The 20,782-nt window shown below is 51.7% G+C and overlaps 11 protein-coding genes across 11 annotated transcripts; 6 read left to right on the forward strand and 5 right to left on the reverse strand.

The window, feature by feature from the left end:
- Positions 1-445: 445 nt before the first annotated feature.
- Positions 446-1,141, forward strand: N7443_008937 (cytochrome b5-like heme/steroid binding domain-containing protein; the record flags this gene model as incomplete). Its single annotated transcript, XM_056888993.1, has 3 exons — positions 446-564; positions 779-905; positions 980-1,141. 3 exons carry the CDS (start codon positions 446-448, stop codon positions 1,139-1,141), a joined length of 408 nt encoding a protein of 135 aa, XP_056738295.1.
- A 617-nt stretch (positions 1,142-1,758) lies between these two features.
- On the reverse strand, positions 1,759-3,084 carry N7443_008938 (NAD(P)/FAD-dependent oxidoreductase; the record flags this gene model as incomplete). Its single annotated transcript, XM_056888994.1, has 1 exon — positions 1,759-3,084. The coding sequence occupies one exon, from the start codon at positions 3,082-3,084 to the stop codon at positions 1,759-1,761; it is 1,326 nt and encodes a 441-aa protein (XP_056738296.1).
- Positions 3,085-3,507: 423 nt separating this feature from the next.
- N7443_008939 (MBL fold metallo-hydrolase) lies at positions 3,508-4,687 on the forward strand (the record flags this gene model as incomplete). The annotated part of the gene is made up of 2 exons (XM_056888995.1): positions 3,508-4,234; positions 4,287-4,687. 2 exons carry the CDS (start codon positions 3,508-3,510, stop codon positions 4,685-4,687), a joined length of 1,128 nt encoding a protein of 375 aa, XP_056738297.1.
- A 1,130-nt stretch (positions 4,688-5,817) lies between these two features.
- Positions 5,818-6,345, forward strand: N7443_008940 (uncharacterized protein; the record flags this gene model as incomplete). The annotated part of the gene is made up of 1 exon (XM_056888996.1): positions 5,818-6,345. The coding sequence occupies one exon, from the start codon at positions 5,818-5,820 to the stop codon at positions 6,343-6,345; it is 528 nt and encodes a 175-aa protein (XP_056738298.1).
- Positions 6,346-6,710: 365 nt separating this feature from the next.
- Positions 6,711-7,799, forward strand: N7443_008941 (uncharacterized protein; the record flags this gene model as incomplete). Its single annotated transcript, XM_056888997.1, has 3 exons — positions 6,711-6,740; positions 6,803-6,992; positions 7,054-7,799. The coding sequence occupies 3 exons, from the start codon at positions 6,711-6,713 to the stop codon at positions 7,797-7,799; spliced, it is 966 nt and encodes a 321-aa protein (XP_056738299.1).
- Positions 7,800-7,952: 153 nt separating this feature from the next.
- Positions 7,953-9,641, reverse strand: N7443_008942 (uncharacterized protein; the record flags this gene model as incomplete). The annotated part of the gene is made up of 1 exon (XM_056888998.1): positions 7,953-9,641. One exon carries the CDS (start codon positions 9,639-9,641, stop codon positions 7,953-7,955), a length of 1,689 nt encoding a protein of 562 aa, XP_056738300.1.
- Positions 9,642-10,541: 900 nt separating this feature from the next.
- Positions 10,542-11,563, forward strand: N7443_008943 (phytanoyl-CoA dioxygenase family protein; the record flags this gene model as incomplete). The annotated part of the gene is made up of 3 exons (XM_056888999.1): positions 10,542-10,975; positions 11,032-11,259; positions 11,338-11,563. The coding sequence occupies 3 exons, from the start codon at positions 10,542-10,544 to the stop codon at positions 11,561-11,563; spliced, it is 888 nt and encodes a 295-aa protein (XP_056738301.1).
- A 74-nt stretch (positions 11,564-11,637) lies between these two features.
- Positions 11,638-13,246, reverse strand: N7443_008944 (Zn(II)2Cys6 transcription factor; the record flags this gene model as incomplete). The annotated part of the gene is made up of 2 exons (XM_056889000.1): positions 11,638-13,121; positions 13,168-13,246. 2 exons carry the CDS (start codon positions 13,244-13,246, stop codon positions 11,638-11,640), a joined length of 1,563 nt encoding a protein of 520 aa, XP_056738302.1.
- Positions 13,247-13,543: 297 nt separating this feature from the next.
- N7443_008945 (FMN-dependent alpha-hydroxy acid dehydrogenase) lies at positions 13,544-15,252 on the forward strand (the record flags this gene model as incomplete). The annotated part of the gene is made up of 5 exons (XM_056889001.1): positions 13,544-13,571; positions 13,652-13,710; positions 13,786-14,983; positions 15,038-15,111; positions 15,166-15,252. The coding sequence occupies 5 exons, from the start codon at positions 13,544-13,546 to the stop codon at positions 15,250-15,252; spliced, it is 1,446 nt and encodes a 481-aa protein (XP_056738303.1).
- A 184-nt stretch (positions 15,253-15,436) lies between these two features.
- On the reverse strand, positions 15,437-15,706 carry N7443_008946 (uncharacterized protein; the record flags this gene model as incomplete). Its single annotated transcript, XM_056889002.1, has 1 exon — positions 15,437-15,706. The coding sequence occupies one exon, from the start codon at positions 15,704-15,706 to the stop codon at positions 15,437-15,439; it is 270 nt and encodes an 89-aa protein (XP_056738304.1).
- Positions 15,707-16,277: 571 nt separating this feature from the next.
- On the reverse strand, positions 16,278-20,265 carry N7443_008947 (putative RNA binding effector protein Scp160; the record flags this gene model as incomplete). The annotated part of the gene is made up of 3 exons (XM_056889003.1): positions 16,278-17,242; positions 17,296-19,576; positions 19,633-20,265. The coding sequence occupies 3 exons, from the start codon at positions 20,263-20,265 to the stop codon at positions 16,278-16,280; spliced, it is 3,879 nt and encodes a 1,292-aa protein (XP_056738305.1).
- Positions 20,266-20,782: the final 517 nt, after the last annotated feature.

Below are 20,782 nucleotides of genomic sequence, written 5' to 3' on the forward strand. Positions count from 1 at the left end.
CGGGGATCAGATGTGCCTGTCCCTAGGCAGAATTTGCCCCCTCAATAGTTGCGTAGCCCCGGCTATGGCCCCATTACCCAAAGTAAAAAATAATGTCGGGTGGGAAATACGGGTGAAAGATGTAGTATGTACCTGGCCCACCGCGGAGACCGCCCAGGCGCACGTCCCAGGAACTTTCTCGGTCTTCAACACTTTCCTCCCTTTAACTTGTCTCTGTCCATATCTTTGCTTCTTGTCTTATAGCCCTCTCTAAGTGAGTTCCCCTCTACCCGTGTCATACGACACTTAAATATTCCTGCATTTTTCCAGCGGTTTTTCTCTTATCTCGTGTCTCCGACGGAGACACAAAGAGCCACCGTCGGACCCTTCCTCTTCTCACCGAGAAATGTGGCCTAATAGCCCTGCTAACACCTGCGATCGCTCCTAGTTCTCTTCACAATTCACCATGTCTGACGTCAAGGAGTTCACCCTCGAGGAGGTCACCACCCACAACACCAAGAAGGACTTGTACATGGTCATTCACGACAAGGTCTACGACTGCTCCAGCTTCGTCGACGAGCACCCGTATGTTCCTTCTCTTTTTCTGGCTCCTTCTCCCCTCCAAACCACCCTACTACCCCGGCGAGAAACTTGCGACAGGTCGCTTCTCCCTATCGCGAGACCCTGCCCCCTATCGCAAGATCTAACGGCCAGCTTGGCCTTAACATGCCCTCCCCACTCAACCCCACGCCACACTAAACCACGAACGTGAAAAAAATGGCTAACAATTACTCTACAGTGGTGGTGAGGAAGTTCTTCTCGACGTTGGTGGCCAGGACGGCACTGAGGCTTTCGAGGATGTTGGCCACTCCGATGAGGCGCGTGAAATTCTCGAGGGTCTGCTCGTCGGCAACGTGAAGCGCATGGTACGCATTCCCTACTTTAATTATATCGCTACGGCTACCCCATACCGTGAATTGCATATACTAACAACTCCTAGCCCGGTGACCCCGAGCCCAAGTCCCACGCCAAAGCTTCTTCCTCGTCTTCCTCCTCTGATGCCGGCAGCTTTGGTGTCGGTCTCTACGCCGTTATCCTCATCGGTGGTGCCATTGCCTACGGTGCCTACAACTACCTCCAGTCTCAGCAGAACCAGCAGTAAATGGAGACTGAGTGGGGAGGTGCATAAGCAAGTGGGGGTTTATCAGGGAGAAAAAGAGGAGACCGTTGGAGACTGATACTTTCCTTGGAAGATCAGTGAGGAGGCACTTAGAAAAAGATGTCTGCGGGGAGAAAGATTCGTCTATAGTCCGGGGTTTATGGGATTTTCTTTATGTTGAATGTTTCATTGTTTATTTTCTTTATTTTCTTTTTCTTTTTCTTTTTTGGACGAATTCCTTTTTGTTTATCCCCGTGGACTTTCTTCGCTCTGGAACGGCTCAGAAGTCAATCAGTTAGCATATTTCGCATGGATATTGACTTCCGCCCCCAAGCGGGAAATATTGCTCCTTTGGGTACTTCCCCTCAGGGAAAAGCGGCGCGGTCTCTGCTAGCGCCCGTGAGGGGAAAGATAGAGGTGCTTCTGTCTGTTTCTACGCTTATATTAATAGACCGATATTGACTGGCTTATCACTAAGTATGTAGTCCCTCGTGAGGGGTCTTGGTGTCTTTCTCCTCATAGAATACGATGGAATCCTGATCTGATAATCCGAGGGCTTGATACCCGAAAGTGTTGTCTATTCCCAAACTCCGTGCAGTAGTACATGAGGTATTCTTATTCTAGTTCGTCCAGCCCTTAGGCCCAGCCCATTCACCCTTCACCATTGAGTTGTAGTACACCCAGGGGAAGAAGTCCTTCTTCAGGTAGTAGAAGGAGCGGCGGGGTATGGCCTGGTCGATGCCGAACCAGTTGCCAAATGTCTCCTTGGGCACACCGCCGTACTTGAACTCGGCCAGAAGGACTTTACCGTACTCGGTCAGCAGCGGGCACGAGGTGTATCCGTCGTACACGGCATCGGGCTTCTTGCCCTCCATCGCTTGCAAAAGGTTGCGCACGACCACGGGAGTCTGAGCGGTGACGGCAGCGGCGGTCTTGGAGGTAGGTAGACTGGACGCATCACCGGCGGACCAGACATTGGCGTACTTCTTGTGCTGGGTGGTGCCGTCGTCGACATCGACGAAGCCGGACTCGTTGGCGAGAGCACTGTTCTTGACGAACGCAGGGGCTCCCATCTTGGGCACCACGTGCAGCAAATCGAACTGCTTGGTCGCAGACTGGCCGTCAGGGAGAGCGAAAGTGGCCTTGTCACCATCGATGGAGATCAGGTCGTGCTGGAAGAGGCCGTTCACGCCGCGCTCCTGCTGCATGGCGGTCAGGGCCTTGTTGTACTTGGGCACACCGAACATGACCGGCGTACCAGTCGCGAAGTTGATTTTGATGTCCGAATTGGCCGGGTTGCTGGGGTCGTAGCGGCCTGCGCGCTTCCAGTGGTCCAGGGCCAACCACATGATCTTCTGCGGCGCACCGGCGCACTTGATAGCGCCTGCGGGCTGGGTGAAGTAAGCGTTGCCCTTCTCCAGCTTCTGGATGGTGCCGAACACCTTGCTGACAGTGTCATAGCCATAGATGGAAGAGACCGGGGTGCTCTTATCGGCCAGAGCCTCCTGCAGACCCTTGATATTTCCCCAGTTAAGGGCGAGGCCGGGGGCAACGATGAGTTGTTCGTAGCTGACGCTGTCGCCGTTGCCGAGCTTAACGGCATTTTTTTCGGGAGAGAATGATGCCACGCTGTCAACGTAGTGCTTAAGCTTGGGGTCGATCAAGCTCTTCATAGGGCGTCGAAGCTCCTCCTTGGTCTTGAGACCACCACCCACCAGGGTCCAGCCCGGTTGGTAATGGTGGAACTCGGCGGGGTCGACAACCGCGATATCATCCTGTGAGAACTTGCCGGAGTGAAGCAGCTGGTGGCTGATCGCCAGACCGGCAGAACCACCGCCGACTACGACGACCTTGTGGTTGCGCGCGGAGGCAACGGGAGCCTCAGTCGCGAATTTGCGAATGCTTGGCGCCGCGCGGGCAGCCTTTGTCGCGTTGCGGCTGAACATTATGAGTTGATTTTATTTTATGTGGAGAAATTGATCAAGGAGCGACAGAGCTTTAAAAAGGAACTGATGATGTGCTTGGAATGAAGAATCTTGTCTCGGCCGTGATCGACCGCCCGTAACTTTACACATTACAAGGCGCTTACGGGTCCACTTAACATCACCTTTTACCATGCAGGGCACTTTAACTGACTGCCCTTAACCAACATGCGATCTCACCTTAAGTCTCCGAATTTACCGGAGACATAAGTGGTCGCCGACTCGGTGGCAATCGGCGGCAATCGGCGACCAAGGGGTTTTGATAGAGCCCGGCCTATCCCCTGCGTACTTTAACCTTAATATATGAATGTAACATGCATCAGATGGCCTCATAGCCTCATAGCCTCATAACCTCCCCATTTCTTCTATACCCAGGGCCTGGCAATCATGAAGTCCGTTAAGTCCATCACTCATGGTCTACAACTTGCAGGTAGCGCGCGGTGGCCACAACTAGCGGCCATTCCTTCAGTTGGCTACAGTCCCATGCCCAACGCCACCTCCATCACAGCATCGCCGAGAAGAGGCCTACACAGCAGGGCAATTGCACGTCCTCGCACTCATAACCGGGATGCCATTTTTGCAACCCACCAAGCACCACCTGGGTATCAAGCGCAATACACCACGGGCGCTGCCACCAAAGTACCAACGATTCACAACATCTTCGAAAATGTGACCGGAACATGGCAGTACATCGTCGCAGACCTATTAACATCAACCGCAGTAATCATAGATCCTGTTCTGGACTATGACCCCACCACACAATCCATCACCACCCAATCTGCGGATAAACTACTATCTTTCGTCCAAGAAAAAGGCTATAAGATCGAGAGAATCCTCGAAACACACGCCCACGCCGACCACCTGACATCATCTTCCTACCTCCAAAGCCGACTTGCCCAAATACAGGGCCATAAGCCACCTATTGGCATCGGCAAACGCATCGAGCAAGTCCAAACCCTTTTCGGTAAACGGTACGGGCTTACAAAAGACGAATACAACCACGTGTTTGATAAATTATTTGACGACGACGAAACTTTCTCCATCGGCAATCTAACAGCGAAAGCAATCCACTTACCGGGCCATACACCCGACCACCTAGGCTACCAAATCGGAGGTAAGCAACATTCCCCAAAACTCAACCCCTTTTCAAAACTAACAAACCCCAGACAATGTATTCTGCGGTGACTCCCTCTTTCACGCAGACATCGGCACAGCTCGCTGTGACTTCCCAGGCGGCGACGCAACAGATCTCTTCCAATCAGGCCGTAAACTTCTAGAATTACCCGATGAGGTCAAGATCTGGCCCGGCCACGACTACCCGCCTGACGGACGAGAACCTATCCCATGGATGAGTGTTCGCGATCAGAAGAAATTGAATAAGCATCTTGGGGACAAGGTCTCGAAAAAAGAGTTTGTGGGTATGCGGAATGAGCGTGATAAGACGCTCAATGCGCCTAGGTTGCTGCATCAGTCACTGCAGGTTAACATTCGGGCTGGGAGGTTGCCGAAGGTTGAAGAGGGGTTCAGGATGCTCCGATTGCCTTTGAAGGTTGCGGTCGAATGGTAGATTGGTGTGTTGACATGGGGTAATGTTCTGGGCTGAGAATATTGAATGCTGAATTCTCTTATTGTTTAACTATAGGTTATCCGTATAGAAATTGATCAATTTGTGTTATTGAAAATCATCTCGACTTTGGTTTCGCGTGTTCATACTTAGCGTAGCAGAGTTGAATTCCACTCGGGTCCGGAAAAAATCCCAGTCATACACATGCATAGTTTGTATGGCCGGTTGATGGGATTGTCTATAATATCTATGAATAATAGTAAATTGATAAGTTCATCTCAACATCTCCCTTACTGTACTCTATGCGTTAAGATAGGAGATAATAAAAGGATGATGATTCGTTTCATGGACCGTACGGCCCGCATCGCCGACCATGATGATGATGATGATGATGCGGTAGATGCGGTTTCTCCGTCGCAATCGGCGTCCTTTGTCAAAATGAGTCTGACTGGACATCATCCCACTTTGTATTGAATATAACACACTAGAGTAACAATACGTGTATCCCAGTGATGATGCCATCGTCTCTCGCCCGAGTGACCCATTTCTCGCCCGAGCGAGACTCTCTCGTCCGAATAGACCTCATATACCCGAGCAGGTGGTTTGATTGATCCCAAAAACATACATAGGGCTGCAAGGGAAGTAAGTCAGATGAGCGAGACAAGATGCCAGTCATAAAAGACTTGTTTTTATAGAAAAGAAGCAGAGAGGAGTCTGGCTAAAGTGCAGGTCGGTGGATCTCGACTGACCAATCGGGATCTTCCAGTTGCGGACATTTTCTCGGCGATGGAGCGTCATGGCCCATTTTGACTCCGCTGGAACCTCACATTCTTTGCGCTAACAGATGGGAAATATGGAGAAGTACGTAAGATAAAATAGCATTTCGATCGGCGATGTACGGGATTATGCATGATTGTGAATCTGTGCGAGGCTGATCAAGTCGCCGTTCATAGCTTGTTTACGGGCATCAATGCGACCAAAGATGCAATTTGATCCACATGTGCTTCGGTCTGTCCTCGGCAGTTGGCTTTTAACTATCTATCCTGCTTGCATAGACTTCTCCATAACGTCCCTTCCTTTATGATTTGCTCTATCGCATAATTCCCACCGTCCTCTACCTGGTTATCATCAAAATGGCGTCCGCCTTGCGCCGCCTTATGCCAGCGCGCGTCGCAAACACAGGCTCGCAGCAACGCGACCACCACGCCAATGAGCGCACATTCCTATCATGGACCCGAGCAGGCCTTGGGTTCGCGGCTATGGCGCTTGCACTCGACCGCCTAGACGCCATCGACAAACTTCTCACCTCGAAGCTGGGCTCTGCGCTCATGGCGCCCCAGCAGGCTGGCGCGCCTTCCCTGCACGAGGAGAAACCTGCTGTCAAAGATGCGAAGCAGGTCTCAGGTCCGAAGCATTCCCAGCTGCAAACTATGGGCCCTAAAATGGTCTCGGATGCCTTTTCTGCGACGCGACTTTGTCAGTTGCTTGGAGTTTGGTGTCTTGGATATGGCTTCTTCCGATACTGGTCTATGAGGCGGTATTTGATGATTGGGCAGTTTGTTCCTGCATTTTGGGGGCCTGTTTTCATGACTGTTGGCAGTTTTGGGGCGTTTATGACTTTGGGGTTGCACATGGAACGGAGGCATGCTCCCCACTTCTAAGGCGGTGCGGGTTTTGTTGGAATTACATACTTGTGTATAGATTATAGAGATGATAGATGGGGTTTTAGATATGTAACTAATGCAGCTCACGTATTGATTGGTTGAATGAAAACGCTCGAGTTATACTGCCTGAGAAAAGTGGCAATAGTCGGGTCCCGCGGAGCCCGTCAGCCCCTTTGCAAGCAACAGACTCGACCTGGAATCTGTTACAAGCATCAAAATTGATTTGAAGACTTCGACAGTCGATTCCTTGCAAGCACTCTCCTTCGCCATTCCCCTTCCCGTTCCCACTTTCCTTGTATTTGCTTGACACGGGCCCTGATACCTTCATTCATGTGATATCAAAACTTGCAAGACCGAAGGCCATGGCTGCGGATCCCCTGGTCATCTTCTTGGTAAAAAGATTAAATTTCCATCCAAGGAGGAAATACGCTGACACTCAGTTCAACAAAAAAAGGCTAGCGCGGCTACTACACTATCTCTGGACTTCATGATCCACCCCTTGGACACCATCAAAACACGCATTCAATCTCGAGAATACACTAATTACGCACGAAGCACAAGAAAGAGCGTTTTCAGCCATCCCAAGATCTTTCGAGGTCTCTATCAAGGGTTTGGTAGTGTGCTTGTCTCCTCATTTCCAGCTGGTAAGTCTTTGAACCAAAAGTCAAAGATACCGCAATGAGTTGCTCAACTACCTCTTTCTAGCTGGGGCATTCTTTATCACATATGAAAATGTCCAATCAAGACTAGCCAGCATGGGCCCAGTATTGATGCCCCATCAAACGAGTTCCTATCGAGTATTCTCCGACTTCTGCGCAGCCTCTGTCGCCGAGGCCGTTGCCTGTGTTTTCTTTGCTCCAGCCGAGGCGCTCAAAAATAATGCGCAAATGATCCAATCGACATCTACAAAGTTCCCAACGTCCGCAAGTCAGAGCCATCAAAAAGCTAGCCCCCAGTCTGCCACGGTCCAAGCGTTCAAGAAATTCAAGAACGTCAGGCAACTATGGAGCGGATACTTCGCGCTCCTAGCACATCATTTGCCCTACACAGCTATTCAAATGCCCATTTATGAAATTCTGAAAGATCATATGTCTCAATCAGTGATCCTCCAACGGTCATTGATATCCACGACCAGGGATATGGACATGAAACACTCTCAAGTCATCAACAGTGCCACAAATGCTGCAGCGAGTGGTGCGGTCGCGGGGGGCATAGCCACGGTGCTCACTGCCCCCACGGATATGTTGAAGACAAGGGTGAACCTGGATGCTTCCGACCAGAGCATTCTGCAAAGGAACCGAATTATGCATGCTGCGCGCAGTATCCTCGCAGCAGAAGGCTTCCGCGGTTTCTTCCGCGGCTGTGGCATCAACATATTCATGGGCGTTGTTGGATCTGGCGTGTGGTTGGGCCTTTACGAAGGCACAAAAACTTGGCTAAGCCACAAATGATCGTAAGAACGACCAACGGCCCTCACAACTATTACTGTACGATACCCAAATGATTTCTCAACTCTGTCTTATTAGCGGCAATCTCCAACTCAATATTGAACAATATGTACATCATGCCAACTCAAAACATCCGACCTACGGTGGTTCTCTTCATCAACCAGTAATCCAAAACCATAATTTGCCATACCATGTAGTAGGCACCGTTGTCTCCCAGTATTCACTTTCAATCTCAAGACGTCCAGTGTCAAGATCGGCTTGCATGGGAGAGACGAAGCTGTCACGGAACATCAGCTTGTGGCCAACGTATAGGATGGCGAAGAGAATAAGGCTAATATATGCGACGAAAAAGCTCTCCACATTGAATGTAGGGATCCACGCGGTGAAGCCTTGCGTTAACATGATGAGAATGTTGAAAAAGAGTCCGTAATATGCGAGGAAAGGCTGAAGCGGCGCCTTGTAAGGCAGTAAGTCTCGAGACATCTTACGAGCTTTCAGAGCACGCATAAACGCGATGTGACAGACGTTGAGAGACGCCCAGAGAATAAAGCCTGCAACTGTAGTAATGTTGAGCAGCCAGTTGAAAACAGTAGACCCGGAGTTGGAAACGTTCAGGAACCCCAGTAGACCAAATGCTGCGGTAGCAGCTACTCCATAATAAGGCACGCCTCCTTTCGTAGTCTTGGTAAAAAACGCAGGCGCAAATCGTTCTTGCGCGAGTCCGATCAACATCCTACTACCACTATAGATATTCGCATTGGCAGCGGATAGAACCACAACCAAAAGGACAGCATTGATGAGACTAGGCAAGATCTTGATCCCGGCCAACTTCGCCGCAATGACAAAGGGCGATGCTGCTGCATTTGTTGTGCCCGTAAGGAGTTCCTTATTATCAGAGGGTACCAGTAGACCAATGAAGAACACGGAGAGAACGTAGAAAAGAATGATACGGATAAAAGTCGTCCGAATTGCCTTGGGCACAGTCTCTCGTGGGTTTTCACTCTCGCCCGCAGCAAGACCAACCAGCTCGGTACCTTGGCATGAAAACCCAGCTTGGATGAGAACAGCCCAGAAGCCGACGAATTTGGCCGTTGGCCCTGGTGTTACTAGGTAATCGGCAAAAGGACCAGGGTGCACCCAATTGTGAAACCCGAGATATCCTTGTTGACCAACGCCAGCGTCGACGCAAATAGCAAATATCATAAAGCCGATTACCGTCAATATCTTGATACTCGAGAACCAGAACTCGAGCTCGCCATAGAAGTTGACTGGAAGGAAGTTGAGTGCGGTGATTAGTACCCAAAATACTCCGATGAAGATCGAGATCTGGATAGTAGGATCCCAGTATTGGATGATTAGACCTGTGGCTGTGAGTTCAAGAGCAAAAGTGATTGCCCAGGAAAACCAATATATCCAGCCCATGGCAAAGCCGAGACTGGGATCAACCAGTCGCGTTGCATAGGAGGTGAATGCTCCTGCGACTGGCAGATAAGTTGCTACTTCTCCCAGAGAGGTCATCACTGAAAAAACGATGGAGCCGATGAAAGCATATGCGATCAATGCACCAACAGGTCCAGCATTTGCCAGAGCTGTTCCGCTTCCAATGAACAGACCAGTACCAATTGTGCCACCTGTGGGGAAGTGAGTGATTGAAGATGCAGAATCGAAATGGAGTCTATGCTTACCAATTGCAATCATTTGCAGGTGTCGGCTCTTTAGCTTCCGCTGTAGCGCTGGCAGCTGCCTTGGCTCTCCCGGGATATCATCATTACCCTCATGAAAAGGATCACCGGCTTCTTTAGCCTCACCCTTACTGAGCGACTTTACTTTACCTTCAATAGCCATCACGTAAAAAGGATGACTAGACTAAAGCGAGATCGCCAGTATCCAGCTTCTGGATGCAATCCTAAGACACTCTTGGAACGTACGCCCGAGCCTGAATCTAGGCATATTCAGGGGGCGTTAGCTAGGTATATTCAACACAAGACTCCCAATGCAACTACCATGAACATAGAAAGCTTAATGTGGATTCAATTACCGTTGTAGTTATGATGATCAAGTGGACCTTGTCGTTGGCACGTTCTCGGTATTGTGGGACAATGGAGGTACCCATCCTAGAATTACGGGGCGAAAAGAGAAAAATATTAAGTGAAAATATTTTCTTAGTTTGGCAGTAGCGAGGCGCTACCTAAAAGCGCTCTAGAGCCTGTAGAGTTCCAATAATGCGCCATGGCCTTACCCCGCAGGTACTTTCTCAGCCGAGCTGTCAGTTCGGGTTAGCTTCACGACCCTCAGAACGTGGCCAATCCTGTCGGCTCGTTTTTTCACCCGGACTGCCTGAATAGTGTTAGATGGCCGGGGGTCCTTGGTCCAATGCAACGTCCACTTTGTAGATGCCGTTCGTCGGCATCTGGTTACCGGAGCCTCCTATGCAGCTTTCTCATGCGACCTGTCTGATTTGGGTTAGCCTTATCTTGTATGTTTGATTCAAAATTGACGTTTTCTCGTCATGCTGGTGGAGCGACTTTGATTCTCTTTCTTTGTATTGGTCGATAGAAGTGGCATGAACCCTTGAAATATGATTTAATTACTAGAGAGATTCGAGATCCGGTTAGTTGAGTAGTATCAATGGCGGTTCAGGTGAACTATAAAGCCCAACGATAACCCTCACCTGAGTACTGTTTTCCCTCTCATTTATAATTCAATTATCGCAATAGAGCAAGTCAACCAGGATCTATTTCCATCATGCATGCTCCAACCGACAAACCAACTATCGTCCGACTCAAGGCTTCAGATCCCTCGGTAACATCCGACAAAGCCATTGAGATCATCAACCGTGACGGCGGAGTCATCATTGAAGGTCTCATCTCTCGGGAAGAAGCCGAGCAAATTAAACGGGATTTGAAACCACATTTCGACAACGACATACCTGACAAGTCTGGCTTTTTCCCATCGACCACCCAGCGTGCGACTGGTCTTTTAGGTATCTCAGACTCATGCGTCGATCTGGCATGCAATCCATTCTATATCGATGTTGCCAATAAAATGGTGTCGTCTACTTTCAAGTACTGGAGAGATGATCAGCAGGTAACTTGCACTGGGAAGCCTATTATCTCCTCTACTGTTGGGTTCCGGGTAAACCCTGGTGGGAGGCAACAGGTTCTGCACCGTGATGATAAGTATGAACTTCTTTCTCAGGGTCCCGGGTGGTTGCATTTATTGATAATTTGCAAAGTGATTATCATCCCACCAACGAAATGATGCCTTGTATGATCGGGTGTGTTACGGCATTGACGAAGACGACAAAAGAGAACGGTGCGACAATTGCTATCCCGGGCTCTCACTTGTGGGGTCCTGAACGCCGGCCGTACAACGAAGAAGCTGTTCCTGCTGAACTAGAGCCCGGTGATGCATTCATTTTTCTGGGCAACACTTATCACGCTGGTGGCGGTAACACTACGCAGTAAGCTCAACCCGATTCCACGCCCGGTATTGGATATGAATGTTGGATGTGCTAACAGAAAGCTCTTTCTGCGTGCAGAGACGAATATCGCGAGACAGTAGGCATCTTCCTCTGCAAGCCAACACTACGACCTGCGGAGAACCAGTTCTTGATGGTTCCGCTAGAACGAGTAAGAAATTTGAAGCCACAGGCTCAGAGGTTGCTTGGTTACGGTGTTTGCGACCCGGGGGTTGGTTTCATGGATTATCAAGACCCGATGAGGGTTCTGTTCGGGGTAGAGGATGAAGAGACTTATGACATGTGATGATCTCTACAGAGAAATGATAATGGTGATCATAGATTTAGTCCTTTCTTTCTCTTGTTTCATTTTCGGATGCTTTAAAACACAAAGAAAGACCCAATCTCTTCCTCATTAATTCGGGCAAACTGAATCCAGCTCCTTTGGTGTTTGTCGCTAGAACTTTCCCAGAAAAGATGAAGGAATTGCAGTGCGGCATGGTTGCACCAAAACCCGGTCGTAGCAATAGACTGCAGGAATAGATTCTCGATATGTGACTGTCTTTGCTTGTCATGTTGGCTCTCAGTGCCAACGATGAAAAGAGGAAAGAAAATATCATGGGCAAAGGTCGGTCCAGGCTCCGTCGTTACAGCCACAACTATATTCCAGAGATGGTTCAAAGATGACTGAATCGCCTCGGCCGCTTCGGCCTGAGATGCAAGGGCTTGGTAACTGTAGATAAGGCAGGCATGGTAATGTGCTTCTATGATGGCGCGAAAGCGAGTTCGTTTCAACGGTTCATCTTCAGGAAAGGATGAGATCAACATGCTCGCGCGAGTGCAGGCTATCTCCAGTTTAGCGTGCCAATATCTCATGTCTACTTGTACAGGGCCGTTGCTACTTTTCAAAAGAGCATAGTGGGACCTCTCAGCCACTGTAGTCTCGTTAATAAGCAACGTGAAATCCCAGAAGTCGCCATCGAAAACAGCAGGCCAGGTCATCATAACGCTGGGATCAAGCTCCAAGGTGAAAGCGGAGATATTTCCAAAGATCTCAAGATCAATGACTTCATTGATTAGCCACTTGGCGATTACATCCCCAGAAAGTTCCCGCATGCTTCGCAGATGGTGTCTTTCAATGATTGCGTGGCATGCACGGAGATGAAGCTTCCAATCCATCGAGCCCGGAATGTGTAGTTCTCCATAACAAAGAACCAGCATCGAGGCGAGCATCTCCACTAATGAGAAGTCGAGGAAGCCTCCTCCGACGGAGATAGAATTTGCAGAGCACTCGATCTGCATTTTCCTACTAAGGGTCCCGAGGATTTCATTCCGCAGACGCTGGTTAACTTGCAGATGAGTCGAGGACCGCTCGAATTCCGCGGATGTGGCAGATAGATGGGCGGCTGCTAGACCCAGGATTGACAAGCGGAGACAGGCAGATCGCTGGGCAAGTGGTAGAACGAGGCTTCTCCATGGATTATCTGGGCCATCGATCCATGTTAAACGGGAAGCAACGTTTGAGAGGAAGTGTAGAAGAAGCTTGTCGCAAAGAGAACGTGAAAGGTGCTGAGTTGCGAGCTCAGCATCACTCGTCGGGGATGCATTCTGGATTGAAACATTTTGGGGCGATAATATGAAGCTTGAATCAGAGGATGAGACATATTCCAGGCCAGGCACAGAAGCATTGCATCCCACAAGTGGTAGGCTCTTGCCCGAGAGATACCCTCTGCTGGCCACGCCCTGATCCCATCTCAGATACACACGGGGGAACCCGGGACACACTAAACCACGAATAGAGCACTTGCGACAATGTGGCATAGACCGATCACATTTGATGCGACGCGTCACGCACTGGCGGCAGTCTGGGGGGTACATTAGCTCGGTCTTTAAGTAGTGAAGATGACTTACCCTTTGCCGCTATCCGACGATCAGACGGTAAGGAGTCTATACGAACGTTCCTTTTCGGCTTTGCGCCGGACGGCGCCATCAGTCGATAGGTGAGAGATTAAATCGCAGGTGTGGCCGAAGTCGGTTGATACGATACCCCGCAAGCCTTATCTGAGGCCCTTTTTATCGTTTTACCGTAGTTAAGACCCACCAAAGCCCAAAGGGGCAGCAGTAACCCGTTCCTTGTTCCGCTGATGAATCCTATCCGCTACTCTTGCCATTGGTTATCTTTCCCTTCTCCCCCGGTTCCTACATCGGCGCCTCCTCACGGCCAACAACTACAAGATATCGAAATAGTAGCACGGTATTCTCTCCTCGATTTCGACACCTGCTCATCATGGGGAAGGTCTTCGATGCCGCAGAAGGTTTGTCGCGTTACCCAGTGTCCTTGACTCATCAAAGCGGTGTTTCCATTCTAGGATAGAGCTAACTAACATGATGTTAGTGGCTAAGCACAACTCAGCTGAAAGTTGTTGGGTCATAATTCATGATAAAGTCTACGATGTGAGAAACCCCCCTGTTTTCCGGCCCGGATGCCGCAAATGAGACCCTAATAAGCAAGAAGCTAACGTTAACCAGGTCACCAACTTCATGACCGATCACCCAGGCGGCTCCAAAGTCATCCTCAGACTAGCAGGCAAAGATGCTACCGAGGAATTTGATCCGGTGCACCCAGACGGCACCCTCGAAGAGAACCTCAAGCCCGAGGCATGCCTAGGTACAGTCGACCCATCAACAATGCCCCAGCCTGAGCCCCAGACCTCCACCCAAAGCAAGATCGAAGAAATCCCCGTCCAAAATCTGCTCAACATGGACGAATTCGAAAAAGCAGCCACTGCCAAAATAAGCAAGAAAGCCTGGGCCTACTACTACTCCGCAGCGGATGACTTGATCACGAAGCGCTTCAACACGGAAGTATTCCGCTCCATCCTATTGCGCCCCCGCGTCTTCATTGATTGCACAGAGTGCGACATCACTGCCAGATTACTAGATAATCCGGTCTCCATGCCTATCTACGTTTCTCCCGCAGCAATGGCCCGCCTGGGCCACCCGAGTGGTGAAGCCGGAATCGCCGAGGCATGTCGCAGCTTCGGCGCTATGCAGATCATCTCCAATAGCGCAAGCATGACGCCCGAGCAGATCGTCGCGGGTGCGTCGCCTGAACAGACATTCGGTTGGCAGCTGTACGTGCAAGAAGAGCGAAGCAGAAGCGAGAAAATGATTGAGCGAATCAACAAGTTGCCTGCGATCAAGTTCCTAGTCCTTACTCTCGACACACCGGTTATGGGGAAGCGAGAAGATGACTTGCGAGGTGGCAATGTCATTAATGAAATCACTGAAATCAAGTCTCCTGAGGTTTCGCAGAAAGATGAACGGGCGGTATTCCAAGGCCTTGATCCTACGCTTAATTGGAAAGAGACCTTGAAGTGGATTACGAAGCACACGAAACTGCCTGTTGTTTTGAAGGGGTTGCAGACGCATGAGGATGCTTATATTGCTTCTTTGCATGCGCCGCAGATTAAAGGGATCATTCTTTCGAATCATGGGGGTAGGTCTCTTGATACCTCGCCTCCGGCTGTGCATACACTTCTTGAGATGAGGAAATATTGCCCTGAAGTTTTTGATAAGATTGAGGTTCTAGTTGATGGGGGGATTAGAAGGGGGACGGATGTCGTTAAGGCGCTTTGTTTGGGTGCGAGGGGTGTTGGCATCGGCCGGCCTGCGCTTTGGGGATTGAGTGCTGGAGGTGTGGATGGTGTTAAGAGGACATTGCAAAGTAAGAGAATTCCTGGACTCATTTTTCTTGCGGATTCACTAACTGGATACATAGTCTTGGCCGATGAGACGAAGACATGTATGCGCTTACTGGGTGTGGAGAGGCTTGACCAGCTCGGCATGCAGCATGTAAGTCTTTAGCTGTTTTATCTTTTGGTATGTATAAAGGACTGACATTTCTAGATTAATACCCGCATGGTAGAGCAACAGATCTATGATGGCCCATCTGGCCTTGACCCCATTCGAGCCGAGTTCCGATCAAAGCTCTAGACATTACCATGGACTGGAAGAACGAGCAATTGAGAATGAACCGAATCAAGCATACAGGCGACGCGTCAAGCAAACACTGGCATATAAAGCACTCCTCCTCTAACTACCTATCCAAATCGCATCCGCATGTCCTTGCTATAAACATGAACCGAACAAGCTACCAGCCCAGTAAACCCTCCGTTCCTTATTTCCACTGCCCAGCATTCTCAACACCCTTCGCAACACTCCTCGCTCCATCCTCAAGCCCGTTACCCCCAGAACTCAATGCATCACCGAGAGGCTTTCCCGCACTGCCCGTCGCGCTGTTGATAGTTTCGCCGATACCGCGGGTCCCAGCGCCTGTCACACCGCCCACAGTGCGTGTGACGCCACCCACAGTGTTTCCGAGTGTGGATGTGACCCATTTGGCAGCGCCTGTTGCGCCTTGGTCGTCGGAGCCGTTGCCGATGGGCATTGTGTTGAGTTTGTATATGTTTGGAGTGGTGTAGAAGCGGGTGGTCTTCGTGATTTGGGATCGCTTTGTGAGATCTATTCAAATAATAGGCAGGTAATCGATGAAGGATGAAGAAATCATCTAGTGAGGGGCTGGCTGTGTAATATAAAAGTCCGCGGTGCCAGCGGGTATGATGTCATTGTTTACGCGGATGATGGGTGTGGCTGCACGGGGTAATAATCGTCGTCTCTTACCGGCGAGTAGAGTGTAAGCCACGAGGGTGGCGTTGTTGCTTAATCTATCTGACTTTGACAAGGGTGTTACCCCTTTACTGGGTGTATACGTGGACAGCGCGTACATCGAAGCTACAACCTGGAACTGTGGAATAGAGAAGAAAATTTTGTTTTTGAAATAAAATGAGATAGTTATACTGAGTACCAGGGTAATGTAGAATGGGAAAAATTTCAAATAGACAAGAAAATCCTGCTCCCTCGCTAGCAGAGATCAGGTGTATGTTTCAAAATGCCAAGCGCATATATGTTCTGTCGTCATGTGCTCAACTCGACAAACTGGAAAATCACAAAAAAGAGCATTACCGCGCAGAGCCGTTCAAACCATTCTGCACGGCCTCCAGGATCATATCTTTAGCCTCCTCCAGGCCAGTGGCACTACCCCGGATCTCAATGGCCTCGCCGCGGGCCTGGTCCTTGGGCACGTTGATACGGCAGCCGGTCTTCTTACGAATGGCGTTGATCTGGCTGCCACCCTGGCCGACGACAAAGCGGTAGGTCTTCGGGTCGGGAAGGATCAGGTAGCCGGTGGCGGACTGCTGACTGGCCGATGAGATGGCTTTCTCGATCACAGCGCGGGCCTTGGCGACGTTCTCGGGGGAACCGGTGAGAACCCAGGGGAAGGGAGTGGCATCGGCATCCGCGGGAGCGGAGTTGTCCACCACGTTCCAGGAGTGAGCATCCATATCGGGCTCGTCGGTGATCAGGGGCATGGCGCCGTTAGCAGCACCACGGGTCGAGTCAGCCGCACGGGCGGGCACAGCGCGGCCAGAGTGGTCAACGGTGACCTGGTGGTCGTTGCGGAGACGGCGGAAGATCATGCCATTGTCAGCGACGACGTGGTGCAGGTGGCTAGGAACGTCGACGGTCTCGGCGTGTTGCTCCTTCAGCATGCCCTGAATGTGCTCCTTAGCCTCGGCGACGGCATTGCTAGGGCCCTTCAGCTTGACATCAGTACGGCCAGAACCCTGCTTAGGGATGTCCAGGGTGACGCTGAATTTGGACTCAATGCCGCGGCGGGTATCGCCTCCACGGCCAATCAGCATGCGGTGCTGGGCGGTAGGGACTTCAAGAACCTCGGTCACTTGGTCCTCACGCTCCTTGACGAACTCCTCGATGGCGGCAATGATGCTGTCAACGATCTTGCCATTACCCTCGAGGCGGATGGTAGACTCGGTGCTATCAGGGCGGGGGAAGCGGACCATACGAGCAGCACTGCCGTCGTTAGGGCCGCCGGCGTCGGTAACGATCTTGCGGATGTTGGCACCTGGCGAATGTTAGCGAAAAAAGTAGCAAGGTAGGGGTATCAGAAAAACTCACCACCACCGCCAATCAGGGCCTTGTGGTACTTCTTGTCAACTTCGATAGACTTGGTAACAGTGGCATCAAACTCAGTAGCACGCTGCTCCAGAACCTTCTTGGCCTCGGCAACCTGCTGCTTGGTACCCTTGACGCGAATCTGGACACGACCAGATGCGTCCGGCGCATCGTTGGCACTGGGAACATCGATCTGGGCACCGGTGTCGGCACGGAGCTTGTCCATCTCACGGCCACGCTGTCCAATCAGCGAAGCAATTTGATTCTGGGCAACAGAGATGGTGGCGGAGTGAGAGTGGTCAATGACCCACTGCAACAAGCTGAGAATCTCATCACGAGCCTGGTCAGCACCCTTGCTGGGTCCCTTAACCAGAACCTCATCAGCAGCTTGCTGGGGACGGCCAGCACGAGCACCACCTGCATCACTGCCAGTCTCGATGACGGACTGGTCGTCGTTGGGGACAGCAGCGGCACGAGGGAACTGAACGCGAACGTTGTACCGATCCTGAAGACGGTTGACCTGGTTGCCGCGCTGTCCAATCAGTTCACGATGGTACTGCGGGGCAATCTTGAGGATGTGAGTGCTCTCGTCCTCGAGCTTCTTGCCCATGTTGATGATGCGCATGCGAGCAGCATCGGCCTTAGCTTTGGGCCCCTTGACCTCGACCTTGCCGTTCTCCACCTTGATGTCGACATCGAACTCCTCACGCAGCTTGTTGATGTTCTCACCACGCTTGCCAATCAGGATGTTGGCATACTTCTGGGGGAAATCAAAGGTGGTAGTATATCCACGCTCCAAATCATCCTGCTCTTGCTCCACAACGAAAGCAGCGAGCTTGGCAGCGAGCTCGTCAACGAGGCCAGAAGGTCCGCGAAGGGCAATCTCCGCCGAGCCACCGCGGGGCTCACCAACAATGGCACGCACGGGGATGCTGTCTTCACCCTTGGCATCCTGCTCACGGATGATGAACCGCCGGGCCTTCTCCTGGTACTTGGCGGGGATCGACACCGATTTGCCGACAATATCCTGCTGGTTTCCAAGCGCGTTCAGGAGATACTCCTGAGCCTCCTGCAAAGACTTCTCGAATGCAGCAACCTCCGCCGGGGAGGGGCGTTGTCTAGGCACCTCGAAGTTGGACGTAGTAGCAGACGGGCCTTCGTAGACAAGAACAACCTCGGGGCTCTCAGCATCATCGGGAACTAGGAGGTGAACACCATAGTCACTCTGGATGTGGCGGGCGCTCTGGCTGCGCAGGTGAGAGTGGAAGTAAGGGTCAACGGGGATATGGCGCAGACGGGAAGGAGGGTAAGCCTGCACCAGGTTCATGATATCGGAGCGGGCGCGGATAGTGTTCTTGCCGTCACGGGAGTAGACCTCCCAGTTGACAGGACCGTCGACGGTCTGGGGAAGAGCAATGTGGGCATCATAAGCTGACTCAAGCTGCCTGATGACTTCGCGACGGCGAAGATACTGGGTCAGGGCGCGCGCATGGGCGTGGGGGCCAGCAGGGGCAGCAGGGTGCTGGCGAGACAAATCAATGCTAGCCATTTGCATGCTGGTTGCAAGATCCATCGCGTGGTTGATACCGTTCTCGATCTGGGAGAGCGGGCCAGTGATAGTCAAGAACTCACTCTCGTCAGAAGCGGGAGGCAGAACAATGGCACATCCGGTCTGAGCAAGGAACAGGTGCAGAGCGTCAGCCTCATTTCCGAGGATGAACTGGTGCTGGCCACGGTTAATAGCCAACTGGCGCAGAGTCAGATTGCGCTGCAACTCGGCGGCCATGCGTTCAATCTCCGCGCGTGCCTCCTGGGCAGCAGCCCGCTCTCCAGAGATGAGAATGTGCTTGTCAGCAACGGGGAAAAACTGCACCTGGCCAGGGTGCGCTTCCTGAGGAGGCGGCTGAGAGGTCCAGGTATCGTAGCGTGGCACACTGACCTGCGCCTTTGTGCGCTCTTCAATCTGGCGCAAAGTCGCATCGTGTGCACCAGCAATGAAGGGGAAGAACTCCGGGGGAATTGTCTTCAAGCGCAAGCTCATGCTTGAGCCACGCTCCTTGACAATGGCCTCAATCTCACGTCGCGCCATCTCCGCGGCCACAGCATCGCCCTCAATCAGCACATCAATGGTGTCCTCGTCATCGTCATCGGCGGGGGCGTCATTGTCGGCGCGGGGAACCTGGACACGGGCACCGGTGCGGGTCTGAATATCCTGGACAACGGCACCTTGGCGGCCAATGATGTGAGGACGGGCAGAGGTGGGAATGGGAACCTTGACAGATTGCTACGGAGGACAGAATATTAGCCTGAGACAGTTGCATGAAAATTCCTCTCACATACCTTCGATCCAACCTGCTGCGCGACCTCCTTCAGAGCCTGGCGAACAGAATCCACAGAGCCCTTGCCTTCAAAGATAATGGATCCACCGGGGCCACCGCGCATATCAACATTGGCCTTGGATCTCCGGGAGATGTCGCGGAGGATATCCCGGAGGGGCTTCTTGAGCTGCCCACGCGGCTGCATCTGGGAAGGAGCCAGGCGAAGCTGTTCCAGGTGCTTTCCAGGGAGGGACATGACCCGGGGCATATTCATGGGCTTGGCAGTCTGGCCATTGGCAACAGCCGCGGCCGCAGAAGGCTTGTTGGCACCCCATGTGGCAGCGGCGGGGGTCGTAGGCTTCGGCCCGCTACCCAGTGCAGGGAACAGCTCATCGGACTGGACGTCGAAGGCGGGGGCCTTCTTTGCAGCGGGCTTCGGGGCAGGGGTTGCGGATTCGGCAGGTGTAGACGTTTCCGAGATGATGGGAGCGGCAGGAGCGGGTGTTGAGTTGGCAATGGCAGAGGGAGGGGGGTGCTTCAGGTCCTCTTCATCCACGACTTCCTCAACAGTGGGCTTGTGAGCCTCGTGCTGAGCCTCCAGCATGGCAGCCAGAGATTGGGAGCCACCATTGGTAGCGGAAGCTTGAGCAGCCATGATGAACGAGATGAATTGACCGAGAGAGAGAAACCGGAGTGATCGACGAGGAACGGTACGGAGGTAGACTGCGAATCAAACCGGTTTGAATTAGGATTGCGACGGAGGCGAGCCATTGGAATGGTGAAAAAGGCAGGAGACGAATGGTTCAGAAGTGAGAGGAAACGTACCGATTGAGCGCTACCTTTCCGAACTGAGATTCGGGAGTAATGTGATGCCCAAATGAAACTTGGCTTGAGGGCAATATCCCGGGGAACGGTGATAGAGCAGCCTAATGAGAACCCGGATTATATGCGAGCACCCAGAAGAAAGAGAAGAGACACTGAATGAACAGAGCTCTTAAAAAGAGGAAAGGTGAGGGGGAAGAGAAAGGGGGGTGGGGGAAAGGAGAGGTGGAAGGTGCAAGGTGAGGTCGAGAACCCCAGAAGTACACAAAGTGACAGAAAAGGCCAGCTCGAGGCTCCGGGGAAGTTTTCTCCGACGCCGACACTGAGCGCCCCATCTCTTTCTACACGCT

The sequence above is a fragment of the Penicillium atrosanguineum genome, assembly GCF_028827265.1.
Source record: "Penicillium atrosanguineum strain IBT 20685 chromosome Unknown utg000007l_segment0_segment0, whole genome shotgun sequence".
Taxonomy (NCBI): domain Eukaryota; kingdom Fungi; phylum Ascomycota; class Eurotiomycetes; order Eurotiales; family Aspergillaceae; genus Penicillium; species Penicillium atrosanguineum.